Source organism: Hylobates moloch, unplaced genomic scaffold, assembly GCF_009828535.3.
Source record: "Hylobates moloch isolate HMO894 unplaced genomic scaffold, HMol_V3 SCAFFOLD_21, whole genome shotgun sequence".
NCBI classification, from domain to species: Eukaryota; Metazoa; Chordata; class Mammalia; order Primates; family Hylobatidae; genus Hylobates; species Hylobates moloch.
Window position 1 is genome coordinate 42,483,970 of NW_026652296.1, and position 15,887 is coordinate 42,499,856.

A 15,887-nucleotide genomic window follows, 5' to 3' on the forward strand; every position below is an offset into this window, starting at 1 on the left:
CTATAAATCATGCTGCTATAAAGACACATGCACACGTATGTTTATTGTGGCACTATTCACAATAGCAAAGAGTTGGAACCAACCCAAATGTCCAACAACGATAGACTGGATTAAGAAAATGTGGCACATATACACCATGGAATACTATGCAGCCATAAAAAATGATGAGTTCGTGTCCTTTGTAGGGACATGGATGAAACTGGAAAACATCATTCTCAGTAAACTATCACAAGGACAAAAAACCAAACACCGCATGTTCTCACTCATAGGTGGGAATTGAACAATGAGAACTCATGGACACAGGAAGGGGAACATCACACTCCGGGGACTGTTGTGGGGTTGGGGGAGAGGGGAGGGACAGCATTAGGAGATATACCTAATGCTAAATGATGAGTTAATGGGTGCAGGAAATCAACATGGGACATGGATACATATGTAACAAACCTGCACATTATGCACATGTACCCTAAAACCTAAAGTATAATAAAAAAAATAAACAAATAAAATAAAATTTAAAAAAAAAAAAAGGAAAGAAATTTTATTTTCTCTTTACCAAATAAATTTTCCTTGGAAAAATTATTGCCTCTATATTCTTAGTTCATTTATGCCACCCCATTTCTTATGGGGCCTCCGCTTACCACACCCCAGTTTTATCCCCAGGAGACAATGGGAAGTAACTCAATCAATGAGAAGAGGCTGGAATCAGAGATAGAGAGCTCTCAAGCTTGAAGGAATGGGAGAGTACACCTAATCCAACCCACCTGATTCCCTGAGAGGCGGGGCTTGAACCAAGAAAGGGCAAGTAGCCTCCTGGTGACCACACAGCGAGGCTAAGAACCAGCTTGAAGTAGAGCTCAGCCTCTTTCAAGAGCTTCCCTGGAAAACTGGTGAAGCCAACCAAAGCACAGTAACCATGGTTTTACGTCATTCAGTTTTTCTTCTCTCGATTTGAGTTCATTCATCTCTAAAACACATGCCCTGGATTAAATGAGTTTCAAAGCCCTGTCTAGCTCTTTGATTTTTTTTTTTAGTAATTTAAAGAGGAGGTCAGGGACACTAGATCTCTCTCAACAAGACACCAGGAACCAAGCAGACCCATTTCCAAACCTCAGCTCCACCATGACCTTCTGCTGTTATGCAAGTCACTTAACTTCTCTTCCCCTAAGTGACCCAGTAGGCAGAGAAAGTACCTACTGCGGCCACACACAATTCAAAGGCACTGAGGGATTTTTTTTCCAACATAATTTGCTATATGGAAGTTTTATTTATTAGAGAGATACTTTCCTGAAGACCTCATGTAAATCCCAGCTCACTGAAGCCCAGACCAACCTTTCCATAGTAACAACACAAAGCATGATGGGTTTCCATTTTACCAGCTGAGAGCAGCCCCATCTTGGACAAGTTTCAACAAAGCTCACAAACCAGTCTATCTTAAGGCCCTTGAAATTATGAGATTCCCAACTCTCTTCAGTCTCTTGGTATTCTATTTCATATTTGGGTTGTAAAGTGAGACTTTATTTTTATTTTATATTAAACTATTTCAGAATCATATAATTCAAATTTACATAAAAATAACCACACTTATGTACAATAATGTTTCAAAATACACATCAAACTAGTCATTGTGGAGAAACACCCAGAGCTTGGTTAATCTATCTTGCACTTGATTTATGGTTTAGCATAGTTTTATTTTTTAGATTTTTAATTACATGGGTTGGAAGTAGGGGGAAGCACCACCACCTTTCTAAGGCCAAAACCTCAGCAAGTTTTCACCCTCCCAGTGGAAATGGAGCTAATTTCAGAAGTAGTGGTGACAAGAAATAAGATGATACATGTTAAGCCCTGAATGCAATGCCAGGAACATAGACAAATGTGCCCAAAACATCACCTTTTATTGTTATCGATGAGCTAACTTTCCTTTTCTTCATTAACTTTTAAATACCGATCTGTTAGGATTATAAATATCCAAGGGAAACAGAGACCATCTGGAGTCATCCCTTCATTGTGGAGGGGTCCCACAAGAGCCCATTGGAGAGGTAAGGATGGCATTGTGGATCTGGGCACCACATTCTCTCATCCTCCAAACCACTTCCCATGGCGCCACACCACCAGCCCACCCAAGCACACCATCCCCTGTCCACATATGTGTGGCCTTGGGATAACTTTAGACTTGGAATAAAAGGCAGTGCCACTGGGAAATGCAAGTGGTGGCTTTCCTTCTTCCCTGGGCCGTTTCTCCCTCTGAGTCTGTTTAAGGGCCTATTAGGCTGTGGCTTGGACAGACACTGAGATGAAGTCCTCAATTTCATGGAGCTGGGTTTGGGTTTAGGTCCTTGTTCACTGTCTCTTCAGTGATGTCATAGAGCCACCTCCATCTTGATGGTCACCATCAGGGCTTGGAGGAGTCTGGGGTTACACACTTCAAGATAGGGAGAAAACCTAAATCTTTCTGGCAACTCCAGCCTTAAGGGTGCCATTGCCCACCCCAACTTTCTTTTCCAGAATAAAATAAGGCCAGCATGGAGTCCACACCACAGCAGGTGGTTCCAGGTCTCAGATCATGTAAGGATGACCACCAGAGTTCTGGCTTCAGTCTACAAAGCCAGGCCCCAGGCTCCAACCTTCTGCCACTGACCCCCTTTCTCCATCTTCACTGGTCTTGTTCTGTTCCTGGAACTCATCGTGCTCTGTGAGCCACAGGGCATTTGCACATGCTGTTTCCTCTGCCTGGAACGGTCTCATCTCTGCCCTATCTCAGGGACCTCTCACTCATTCCTCTGATCTTGTTCCTCAGGAAGTCTGTCCTAAGCCCCTACCAAGTCTATGAAGAGCCCCTCAGCTTTCCCTCCTGAGCCCTCACTGTGTGTGTAGCCAGGCACCACACTGGGAGTTCCCTGAGGATCGGAGGTGTATTACTCCATTCTTATGCTGCTAGAAAGAACTGCCTGGGACCGAGTAATTTAAAAAGGAAAGAGGTTTAATTGACTCAGTTTCACAGGGGTGGCAAGGCCTCAGGAAGCAAAACAATGGCAGAAGGGACAGTAAACATGTCCTTCTTCACATGGCAGCACAAAGGAGAAGAATGAGAGCCAAGTGAAGGAGGAAGCCCCTTATAAAACCATCAGATCTCATGAGAACTTACTCACTATCATGAGGATAGCATGGGCGAACCCACCCTCATGATTCAGTTACCTCGCACAAGGTCCCTCCCACCACACGTGGGGATTATGGGAACTACAATTCAAGATGAGATTTCGGTGGGGACACAGCCAAACCATATCAGGAGGTGTCCATTTTGCTCAGCCTTGCATCCCGTACTCTCAGCACAGGACCAAGAAGGTATATTAGGTAGTAGTTGCTTGGTAATTATCACAGAATGAATGAATAAAGGAATGCTTATGGGCTCAAAACATCAATGGGTTTTCCCTTTTCCTCATGCAAAGAGCAGAATTCCAAAAAAAGAGGATGGCCAAAACGGGACGTACTGTCCCTGGACTGCCTTCCCAACTCCAGACTTCTCAAGCTGCCCGGAGGCCCTTCTGAATCCCACCCCTAACCGCACTCTGGAGGCACCCCTGTAAAGGCCTGATGTTTTTATGGCATCTCAAGGCTTCAGAGGAGACCCCACACCAGGCCCTGCCCGCAATAGGCTCCAGTCCTGCTTTGCAGGCCTTGGGGGGCTCCAGTGAGAAACTTGCCCAGCTGAAAAGCTATGGAGCCCCTTTGCCTAAAAACTATGCTTAGTACCTGGAGACGGGATCAGTCGTCCACAAGCCTCAGCATCACGCAATATGCCCAGGTAACAAAAATGCACATCTGAATCTAAAATAAAAGTTGAATTTTTTTTTTTCCAAAAAAGAAAAAACTCGCTTCAGCTTTGCTGTTTTCTTGATTGATGAGGAGTAAGAGAAAACACGGGCTCCACTCCCTGCCGGCTGAGATCCCCACCAATACGAGCAGTTCTCCAGGAACAAGCATGAAACCCTCCATTACCCCACTTCATCTCCTCAGGCTACAAAACAACAGCAAAGGCGCTTTGAGACAGAGCACTTTCTGATTAGTCCTTTAAGAGAAAACCTTTCCTCAGCAGGAAATGACGTTCCAGAGGCTGCTGGACAGAAATATAGAAATAACTAGAATCCAGCTGCCCCTGAGTGAGCCACACAGTCCCTCAACACAGCATGTTCCTCAGTTCCTCAGGCCCCCCCAATCTCTGTGGCCACTCCAGGACCCCCCACCAAGAGCCTGCGGGAACACCTCCCAGGGCCCCTTTCTAGCCCATTCCAGGGCAGCCTGCAGATCTCATCCTGGGCTTTGGGAGCCTTCAGCTGTTTCCAAGAGTTAACTAAACATCAATTTAATTACACTGCTGGGCTATATAAATATTATGCTCTACAAAATGGTACCAAGCAGATATTTTTAGGAGGTCACAGATGTTTCTTGTGATTAGCCTAGTTACAGGTCTGGAAGAATTTTTTTTCCTTCAAAGAAAAGTCAATGAGGATTCTCAGCTGTCATCTGGGGGTAGTTCCCAACACGGTTAAGCGCTGCGCATGTTAACGGCACACCTGGGAGACTTTCTTTTTGTCTCCTCTGCCCTGTGGCTGTCAGTTTCCCTCTGAAACCCAGCAAGTGGGGCCCAAAGTCTAGGGTCATGGAGGAGGTCAGAGGCCCAGTGACCCAGACGCCAAATCCCAGCAAGACCTGTTTCTCTACCTCTGGACTTGCCCTGCCTCTCGATTCAGGCCACAAACATTTATAAAGCACCAGCTGTGTGCAAAATACCACACTGTAGCTGCCACTGCAAACTGGGATAAGACACTAACTAATATTAAGTGGTAAAATGAGACTTCCTGTTCCCATAGGTATACAAGAGGGCTCACAGCAACGCTATTTAAAATCACCCTAAACTGGAAACAATCAAATACAATGGAACACCACTCAGCAATAAAACAAATGAGCAGTAACTGTGCACAACAGTGTGGATGGATCTCAGACACAGAATTCTGAATGGAAGGCGCCAGACACAGCGGAGTGTGCAGTGCATGGTCCCATTTATATAAAGCACAAAAGTAGGCAAAACTAAAGTCTATGGCATTAGAGTCAAAATAGTGGTTATCCTTGAGGCAACAGTAACTAGAAGGGGCTGTGAGTGAGGATTCCTGGGGTGCCAGTCATGCCTTATTTCTTGAGCCAGATGTTGTGTTGGTTACACGAGTGTTTTCCATTTGGGGAAGTTTGTTAGCTGCACACTTAGAATGTGTAGCCTTCTTCCTATGTAAGTTATTCTTCAATTTTAAAAATGCATTAAAAAATAAGTAAATAGGCTGGGTGCAGTGGCTCATGCCTGTAATCCCAGCACTTTGGGAGGTGAGGCAGGTGGATCACCTGAGGTCAGGAGTTCGGGACCACCCTGGACAACATGACAAAACCAGTCTCTACTAAAAATACAAAAATTATCTGGGTGTGGTGGTGCACACCTGTAGTCCTTTAGAAGGCTGAGGCAGGAGAATCACTTGAACCCGGGAGGCAGAAGTGGCAGTGAGTAGAGATTATGCCACTGCAGTCCAGCCTGGGTGACAGAACAAGACTCCATCTCAAAATAAAATAAAAAATAAATAAAACAATAAAGTAAATAAAAGCAACTTGGCCAGTGGGGCAAGATCCAGCCCAAGGCAGTCTGCTTCCAGAGTTCGAGTTCTAACTGCCATGTCCTGGTGCCCCTTCAAATGCAAGCGCTGCTGGAGATCGCCAGGACTCAGCACTTGCTCTGATCCTTCCCGGACCTCATATCAGAGTCTGCTGCACCTGACTTCCAACTGCTGGAGGGCTTTCTCTCAAATGCTCAGACCCAGGGAATCAAAAACCTCTGTCCCAGGAGCAGCCCTGTATTAGTCACGGTTCTCTGAGAGGGACAGAACTAATAGGATATATATATGTTTTTATTGATATCTCTATATCTCAATATGAGTATATGAGTTTACTAAGTATTAACTTACATGATTACAAGGTCCCACAATAGGCTGTCTGCAAGCTGCAAAGCAAGGATAGCCAGTCTCAGTCCCAAAACTGAAGAACTTGGAGTCTGATGTTCGAGGGCAGGAAGCATCCAACACAGGAGAAAGATGTAGCCTGGGAGGCTAGGCCCGTCCCTCCTTTTCACGTTTTTCTGTCTGCTTTATATTGGCTGGAAGCTGATTAGATTATGCTCACCAGGTGAAGAGTGGATCTGCCTTCCCCAGCCCACTGACTCAAATGTTAATCGGCCGGGCGCGGTGGCTCACGCTTGTAATCCCAGCACTTTGGGAGGCCGAGGCGGGCGGATCACGAGGTCAGGAGCTCGAGACCACAGTGAAACCCCGTCTCTACTAAAAATACAAAAAAATTAGCCGGGCGTGGTGGCGGGCGCCTGTAGTCCCAGCTACTCGGAGAGGCTGAGGCAGCAGAATGGCGTGAACCCGGGAGGCAGAGCTTGCAGTGAGCCGAGATTGCGCCACTGCACTCCAGCCTGGGTGATAGAGCGAGACTCCGTCTCAAAAAAAAAAAAAAATGTTAATCTCTTTTAGCAACACCCACACAGACACACCCAGGATTAATACTTGGTATCCCTCAATCCAATCAAGTTGACACTCAGTATTTACCATCACAAGCCCTCAACCAAAGACCGATGGGAATTAGTTTAAAAATTCTGCAACTCCCTCTTTCCTTGGGCTGGACAACACTGAGGGCTGTTCTACCCTGTCTCCCTGAACTGCTCTGTGGGGTTGAGCCCCTCAACAATGACCTGCTCAATAATATGCCCTGTATCACCTTCCTTCCCTCCCTGTCCCACTGCCCCACTCCCCAAGGGATATTTCCTGGAATCACCACACAAATCCACAGCTGACAGTTGCATCTTTGCCCCAGGGCCTGCCACTAGAGTGTGAGGTTCAGGAAGCCCCTTCTCAGAGAGGCCTTCCCTGGCCACCCAGGTCCCCTTAGCCACATTCCCTTCCTTTCTCAAGTGTCTTCTCTGGTTATTTGTTTGCTGTCTATATTGCTTGTCTCCCCACAACCCACCCATAACCCCTATCTGGAAATACAAGCTCCAGGAGAAAAGAAACCTCAGCTTGCTTGCCACCAGCTCCTCAAACCAGGAGTGATTTCCAGAATGTTTCATAACCATATGGCAAAGGAAAAAAACCCATCAGAATGGGTCACTGAAAGCCAGAATGGTGTTTGACCAATCGGAACCAATTCTGGCCTCATATATCCCAGCTTACTATCAGCCCTGCCAAAAGTAATTAACTCCTAAGACATCATGAGTGCTCAAAAAATACTTTTTACGCAAATAGATTAATTGCTCAGTCAGTTAGTGAACAGAAGAAACTGGCAATTTACAGCTAAATATCCAAGATCTTCCCTAACTTAAAACCTCCAGAATAAAAACCTTGCCCTCTTTGGTGGTGCTGTCCTGGAACTTGTGCCAAAACACATGTGAACAGATCCACTCATGGGAGCTGAGACAGTCCTACTTCCCCGTTTCTTGTTTGGAGAATGGAAAAAATCATCTGCAAAATCGTGAGGTCCCTAAGAGTTGCCCTAGGATCCAGAATCTCATTCTGTTCTCCAGGCAGCCAGGCACATCTCACTGAGACTCCCACAGGGGCCGTGAGCCATTTGCTCCATCCTTCCTAGGGCACAGTGCACATCTAATCCTGTTCAGAGACAAAAGAGGTGGGATCTCTGGGGTAGCTCTTTTAGCCCAAACTCTGCAGTAAACCCTTCTAGCAGCCTTGCCTAGATGTGCCTTTAATCTCTGAGCCTCAGATTCCTGCTGTCAGGATTATCTTCCAATGGTCATCTCCTTGGGTGGAAGGAAGGGGCTCCATTCACCATTGCATCCCAATGCTTAGCACAGAGCCTGGCACACAGAAGATGCACAATCAACAGCTAAATGAATGAACTGTTCAACCAACGAAATGGTAACATTTCAATTCTAGATGGCATAAGGTTCTTATGGTGCCTGGGTCTCGTGCTCAATGAGAGCTTCCCATGTACCATCTACTGACTCAGTGATGCAGGTCCCTTGGAAGGTGTGAAGCAGGTTAGAAACAGAGAATGAAGGACTACTTTCCAAGGATGCCCAGCATATAAGCTGACACACTATCACCTCCAAGCTGTCCCTGGAAGGAGCCCTTCACTTCACCACCAGGTGTCCATGGTCATCACTTGGGCCTGATTTCCCTCCTCCCACCCTTTGGCAGAGAAATAGAAAGATAGGTAAGTGTGGGTTTTATGGGTTTTATTGACACCTACATAAAACTGTTGGGGGGTCAGGGGGGTGACAGTTTCCCAGAAAAGGGTTTCCTGAACCTCTAACAGAAAAGTAATAAAAATCCTTCTTCAGAATAGGTTTTCTGCCTCCTTCAGGCAAATGAATGGAATATTCCTGGTTGTAGATAAACTCAAGATTCTTGTTAGGAAACCTAGGATCCAACTGTGAGCCTTCCGCTCTCCTATCCCAATTTCTGATGGTGGCAGAAAGAACTAATTCTGTAGTTCTCTCTGTTGAGTCCCAATTTAGAGCAAGGACTCTGTCCCAGATCAGGCAACTCTTAGGGTCCTAGAGGGAAAGAACCTCATGCCTGGCAGGGTCTGGGGCCCCTCACATCATAGCACTCTCTGCCGGGCCATGAACAGATAGAAGCCCACAAGGACAGGGGAGTCAGGAGATGCGATGGGCTCAGGCACTCCGACCCCCACCTTCTCCTGTCCCTTCAGTATCTCAGCTTAGCTCCTGGCTCCTGGGATACTGAAGACTGGCAGGACTGCTTGCTCACACAACAAGGAAGAATAAATCCCGCCTCCAAGGAAGAGAGATTCATGATGCACCCTTCAAATGTAAAGCTGCCCCTTGTGAGATTTTTCCTACAGAGCATGGCCAAATGTGAGAAAAGTTTCAGGTGGGCAAGTCAAGTCAACCTCTGACTCTTCAGGAGGGCATTACTTGAAGGAGAGATCTATGTTCAAAACACAAGGTGGAGAATCACATTTGGGGTTGGCTTCCACCCCTGTGAAAAAATAAAAAACAACAAAGAGAGGTGGGACACGTACAACATGAACAGTGATGCTTGTGTGCACATATCTGCAAGAAAACACAAGAAGCTGGTAGCTGTACGTGCCTTTGGGGGAGAAAATTGGGGAAAGGGGTCAGGAGGAATACGAAGAACTGATTTTTCTCTATATACCCTTTTCTATTATTTTGATTTTTTTCCACATGCATTTTTTCTAATTTCAGGCTTTTGTCTATTCATTCAACAAATATTTTGAGAATCTAGTGTAGGTGCCAGGGATTGAGAGAACGAAACAAAGTGAAAACATGCAAGGGTCCTGACTGATCTCTGCCTTCAAGACTTACAGGTCCTGAGAGGTCAGAGGGAGGCATGTCACCTGTCATCCACCAAACTGCGCCTCTTCTGAAGAAGGAGATTCCACCAACTGAGCATCAAGATTGCAGGGCAAACTGGGAATGTCCCAGATAAGCCAGGGCATTTGTGTGGCCCAAATAGGACCACACCCATACAAAGGCAGAACACAGAGCTGGAAAAAGGAGAGGTATACAAATTGTGGGAGAGAAAGACAGCAGCTCAATCAGGGCAGTTTCCTGGAGAACGTGCATGGAACGTAGATGGTGGAGGAGGAGTTGGTAGGTGGAGGGGGAGTTGGTAGGATCATGCCTGCAAGAAGATCTACACCTCAGTCTTCAGGACTGTGGCTAGGATGAGATGTCACACCCATGAATACATTATTTGTCTTAGTGTGGGCTCTATCACAAAGTATCATAGACAGGCGGCTTAAACAACAGACTTTTATTTCTCATCACTGGAAGCTGGTAAGTCCAAGATCAGGGTGCCAGTCTGGTGAAGGCCCTCTTCCTGGTGTACAGATGGTCACCTACTTGCTACATCCTCATTGGCAGAGAGAATAAGAAGGAGAGAGGGGGGAACAGAGAGAGAGAGAGAGAAAGAGAAAAAGAGACAGAGAACGAGTGCTCTGGTCTCTTCCTCTTATAAAAACACTGATATGGTTTGGTTCTGTGTTCTCACCGACTCTCATGTCAAACTGGAATCCCCAGTGTTGCAGGTGGGGCCAGGTGGGAGGTGATTGTGTCATGGGAGTGGCTCCTTCACGAATGGCTTAGTGCCATCCCCTTGGTGCTGTTCTTTTGATGGAGCTCTCACAAGATCTGGTTGTTTTAAAGTGTGTAGAACCTCCCCTCCCCAATCCTTGCTCCTTCTTTGGCCATGTGAAGTGCTACTCCCCCTTTACCTTCTGCCATGACTGTAAGTTTCCTGATACCTCCTCAGAAGCTGAGCAGATGCCAGCATCATGCTTCCTATACAGCCTGAAGAACCATGAGCCAATTAAACCTCTTCCTTTATAAATTACCCAGCCTCAGGTTTTTCATATAGCAATGTGACAACAGACTAATACAGACACTAATCTTATCATGGGGGAACCACTCTTGTGACCTCATCTAACCCAAATTACTTCCCAAAGGCGCCACCTCCAAATACCATCACATTGAGGTTCAAGGTTTTGACATATGAATCTGGGGTGACACATTCACTCCACAGCATTACCTCACATGGCAGAAGGAATTTTGCAGACATAATTAAGGTTACTAATAAATTCACGTTAAGATAGGGAGCTTACTATGAATTATCTGAGTGGCCCAGTATAATCACATGAGTCCTTTCACGAAGAGGCAGAAGATGAAGACAGAAGAATTCAGAGAGATTCAAAGCCTGAGAAGGGCTCGACACACCGTTGCTGGCTTTGCAGATGGAGGAGCCACGTGGCCAGCCTCAAGTTGCTGAAAGCATTCCCAGCTGATAGGAAACAGTCCTATCACCACAAGAAGGTGAATTCTGCCACAACCTGAATGAGCTTGGAGAAGAGTCTCCCCTCAAGCCCCAAGAGAAGAGCCCAGAGTGGCCAATACCTTAAGGTCAGCGATGGGAGCTGAGACGACAGCCCAGCCTGCCTGGACTTCTGGCTTCCAGAAGCTGTGAGTTAATGAATGGGTGTTGTTTTAAGCCACTTAATGTGTGGTAATCTGTTACACAGCCATAGAACACTGACAGGCAAAGAGTAAGACCATGTATGGTAGGGAACCATGGTCATGAGCACAAATCCCCACAGGGGCCCTGCAAGGCTGGCCCAGCCCAAGGAAACTGCAGCCACCACCACTGAGCCTTGGAGCCAGGGAGGCCAAGCGGGGAGGAGTGGTGCCTGGGTCTGCCTGGAGAGCCCACCCGCTCCACACCCGCAGCCGTTGCCTGGCAGGAATACAGGCTCAGTGTATCCAAATGACCCAATTTTCAAAGAGAATACAGAAATCCAACTTTTTATATACAATGTCCTAATTCAAACTTTACTAACACTGTGTTGGCCCACCTTGCAAAGACCAAACAAAACACAGATGTGTGTTTTGAGCCGCACGTGACCTTCTAGGGCACCAGCCGAGTATAGGAGAAAAAGCAGGAAAGTCCCTAGAGGCAGTGGGGAGCCAGACTAAGTGCCTGCCCTTCCCCTTACCCAGTGGAGAAGGGGACTCACATGCACGGGAAGCCCACTTCCAGCCAGGGGCTCTGCTGGGCCGCCCGAATGAGGGCTCCCCAGCAATCCACTGTCACGAGGGCTCCTGGTCCCGTTTACAGATGAGGAAGCTTGGGCAAGAGGCAATTCAGTACCCACCTGTGGTCAGGCAGCTGTAAAATGGTGATGCTGGGCTCAAAATTCCCCTTCTGATTCCAGAATCTGAGTCCTTCCAGCAGCTTCACGTGGCATCCAGCATTGAACGTTTTCTTGAGATTGAAAGGGGTTTGCGGTCACGTTTCCGAGGCCTGGGCTTCCCACTCCTCGCTTTTTGACCACCTTTCTCTCCCTACTCCAGGCTCCTGCCCCTCCATCTCTCCAGCCCCTGCCCCATGGCTGCCCTTCCTCACAGCCCCTTCCTCACCCCCTGCATCCCAGCCTCTCCGATTCCATTCTCACTGCTTGCTTGTAGCTCAGGCTCTCACTTTCCCAGTTCCAAATTCTTGAGAAAGGAATCGAGTTAGCTCAGGTCACTTTTTTTGTCCCAAGTCAGAATAGGTCATAGGTCAGATGCCAGCCCAGGCATGAGCCTGCATAACCCCTCTGCCTACTCTCCTATCTCTAAGCAACTCCCATCTCAGGGCCAAACAATTAACACATGGTATGAGCAGGACTCCCAGGTAGCGGGGCTTAAGTGAGCCACTTCCCTTAAAAAGGAACGTGGCACAGCTGAGCACAATGGCTCACACCTGTAATCCCAGCACTTTGGGAGGCTGAGGTGGGCGGATCAGCTGAGGTCAGGAGTTCCAGACCAGCCTGGCCAACATGGTGAAACCCCGTCTCTACTAAAAATACAAAAATTAGCTGGGCATGGTGGCAGGGGCCTGTGATCCCAGCTACTCGGGAGGCTGAGGCAGGAGAATTGCTTGAACCTGGGAGGCAGAGGTTACGGTGAGCGGATATCGTTCCATTGCACTCCAGCCTGGGGGACAAGAGTGAGACTTCGTCGCAAAAAAAAAAAAAAAAAAGAAGAAGAAAAAAGGAATGTGGCACAATGGCACCCCAAACACCAGCCCCATGCCTGACACTCAAACATGGTTGAATGGGAGTGGCCTGGGCCAGTGGAGCTGAGTGCTCACAACGGAGCTCAGAATCCACTGGAAGTCTCTGAGACATTCACAGGCTGGAGGCACTGACAGGGACAAGAGGCAGATCACCCCTAATGACGCACCTGAGAGAAGCAGCCAGGATGTGCCCTAAGTCTGTGCCCATCCCCTTAGCAATGTCTAACTGTGGAGTAGAGCACTCTCCGGACAAATGGTCTCTTCCTTTCCCACAGAGAGGATGATATTTCGTAAGCAACAAGTTCTCACTCTGCCTTTCTCTACTATGAAATGGAGGAAGGCCTCTGCAGAGCCATCCAAATAGTCAGGAGCTGAACACTGGACCAAGATGAGGTGAGAGGGCTCATCTCGCTGAGAGAAGGGGAGAGTTGCTGATCCTTCCTCTTCAGGAACACAGCCACACAAAAGCCTTACTTCTAAGGGAGGGTGGCAGGTTCTGAAAAACAACCTGATTAGCTTATATGACACACAATAAGCTGCATGTGTTTATATGCAGTGCACAGGTGATGTTTTGACTTGGGAAAACATCACCACAATTAAGATAATGAATATACCCACTACCCCCAAGTTTCCTCATGACATTTGTCATAATCCGCCCATCCTTCCCCATTTCCCCATGCTCCTGTCTCTTGGCAACCACTGCCTTTTTTTTTCTGTCACTACAGTTTATATTTTCTAGCATTTAATACAAATCAAATCATAGTATGTGCTCAGTCCTCTCTGGCTTCTTTCACTCAGCATAATTATTTTGCCATTTATCCACATTGTTGTTTGTGTATATGCCAATCATTTCTTCCTTTTCATGGCTAAGTAATATTCCATGGTATGACACGGCACAATTTGTCCACCCATTCACCTATTGATGAACATGTGGCTTATTTCCAGTTTAGGACTACTCCCAACACAGCTGCCATGAACATTCACATGCATGCGAGTGTTTATTTTATGCTTGTACATATGCTTTCTTTTCTCTTAAGAAAATACCCAAGAACAGAATGGCGGGATTATTTGGTAGGCATGTATTTGAGCATGGCAGTTATGATGAAACTTCCACCCAGGTTTCAGAGTGTCCACACTGTGTAGGTGTTTGAGCATGGCAGTTGTGATGAAACTTTCCTCTAGGTTTCAGAGTGTCCACACTGTCTATATTTAGCCCACAAGTTAAAGGTACACACAAACCACATGTGAACCAAGAACACACATAGACTCACCCACAAGGAGGTTGCATCAGCTGCATCGGACTTCATCCTATCCTCCCAGACAACATGTGAAGGGAGCTTCTGGAAGGGAAATCTCCCAGGCTGCCCTCTGATTTTGTAAAATGTTCAACGCACAAGCTCCTGACAGCATGGATGCTTTATAAATGGCCCACAGAGGGCTGTGGGGTCTGTCTCTGGGAGATCCTTTAACTAATGGCACCATCTCATTGGCCTAGAATAGAATAGTTATAGTCAATACTGAGAGCTTTGGCATGAAGTGAAGCAGAGCTGGAATTCTCTAAGGGTGGTGCCATCAGCATCCCCTGGGAACTTGTTAGAAATGTGCATTCTCTCCAGCCCAGATCTCCTGAGTAGAAGCTCCGAGATGGAGCCCAGCAATCCAGACTTTAACCAACCTTTCTGGTGATTCTGATGCATGCTCCAGTTAAGAACCACTGGCCTAGAACACCCCCCAAGCCCTTCAAGTTTCTTGGAATTGAAACCATCAGAAATTATAATACACCAACAGCACCATCCCCTCTATTGCCTGGGTTCCACCCACAGACCTGTGGTGCCCAATTCCCTTAGCACCCCACAGTCTCATAGTAAAGTTTCCTCATGGAATGAAGTTACCATGCGGAATGTACTCTCTGCAATGATGGTTATCACTTCTTTCCCCAAAACATCAAACTTTTTTAGAAAAGGAAAAATGTCTCAAGAACACAATCATTGGAGTATTTAATTGCAATGATCATAATCACCCATTTCTCTACACGTGGCTCTCACCCTGGCATAAATGGAGCATAAAGGGCATAAATGGAGCTAAAAAAAGAAAAAGACAAAGATTCTAACTGATGCACTACAACACTTTTTACTGCTTCAGAACCCTCCCTGAAAATTTACCCATCAGCAGGAAAATCAATTAAACTCGAATAGGAAGAATTTGAATAAAAATATTGGATACTTTTTACTTTAATCTTCAGATTAAGCATGATTTCCACTCGACATTATCATCGAAGAGAAGTTCTTCCTTGGTATTTTTGCAGGCTTAAAATTTAGCCCAGTCTTTGAAAACCCTTTCCAGCTTCTGGCTAAGCAGAACCTTGCCACTCACTTTGAACTTGCCAGCAAGGAAAGCCTTCTGTGGGTTCATTTTGCCCAAAACCAGCTCCATAAAGATGGGCTCCGGGATTGTAAAGACAGTGTCTGCTGGGAGCCTGGCAGGTCCCGGATACATGTCCCCAGAACCATTCTTCAGATCAATGGTCCACCGCAAAATGGTCTTCCCATCTTTGGTGATGTCCAGCTGAAAGATGGCATTGACTTTCTTGACCAGTTGAGCTCCCACTTCCCTGATGTGAAGCCTAATGTCCTCAAACACTGGGAAGCTCTCAAATTCTGACAGCTCTAGAGGACGTGGCATGGCAGGTTCTGGAACTGAACCCAGAACCTCGAACTGGCCCGCCGGAGGTCCATCCTCTGCTTTGATCTTGGGTTGATGGTCACTTCTCTTCCACATCTTCCTATGCTAGTCCCCTGGACCTTGCCATCTGGTCTGTGAGCAGCTGTGACCAGATTAATACCTACAGGTCAGATTGTGACATCAAAGGTAAGGCCAAGTGGGGACTGAAGCTGGTGTGTGTGCTACAGTCTTATTGGCCAAAAAAGTGCTAACATGTGACCTCAGATAAGGGCTCAGACAGGCCCTTGTGAGGCAGATCCACACCCACACGCCCCTCCCAAACCAGTGAGGGATGTTGGTCCTGTAAGCCCAAAAGGTCTGCAGGCTGCAATGGGGATAAGGGAAACTGGCCCCAGAAGCTTCTTTAGTGACATGGGCTCTGTCTTTCCAATGCAGACATCTCCTCAGTGAAACCCTACGTGAGACAGAGTTATTCTTATTCCTCTAAAACTGGGTAATACTTAAGGTAATACTACAGATCCTGGTGCTGAATTTGGCTTTATCTGGCTGCTGGTAGAA

The 15,887-nt window shown here is 46.8% G+C and overlaps 2 protein-coding genes across 3 annotated transcripts in view; one reads left to right on the forward strand and one right to left on the reverse strand.

Annotated features, from left to right (window-relative positions):
* Positions 1-15,887, forward strand: part of LOC116461075 (putative uncharacterized protein SCP2D1-AS1) — a 29,197-nt gene that overhangs the window by 9,351 nt on the left and 3,959 nt on the right. For both annotated transcript variants that reach the window (XM_032142514.1, XM_032142515.1), the window contains exon 2: positions 1,954-2,036. In XM_032142514.1, coding sequence (XP_031998405.1) covers positions 1,954-2,036 — 83 coding nt within the window. The remainder of the gene's footprint in view (positions 1-1,953; positions 2,037-15,887) is intronic.
* SCP2D1 (SCP2 sterol binding domain containing 1) lies at positions 14,861-15,458 on the reverse strand. Its single transcript, XM_032142512.2, has one exon. The coding sequence runs from the start codon at positions 15,423-15,425 to the stop codon at positions 14,955-14,957; it is 471 nt and encodes a 156-aa protein (XP_031998403.1). The 5' UTR covers positions 15,426-15,458; the 3' UTR covers positions 14,861-14,954.

Excerpts from the sequence above, each read along its gene's own strand:
- SCP2D1 (XM_032142512.2), bottom strand. The coding sequence starts at position 15,425 with ATGTGGAAGAGAAGTGACCATCAACCCAAGATCAAAGCAGAGGATGGA.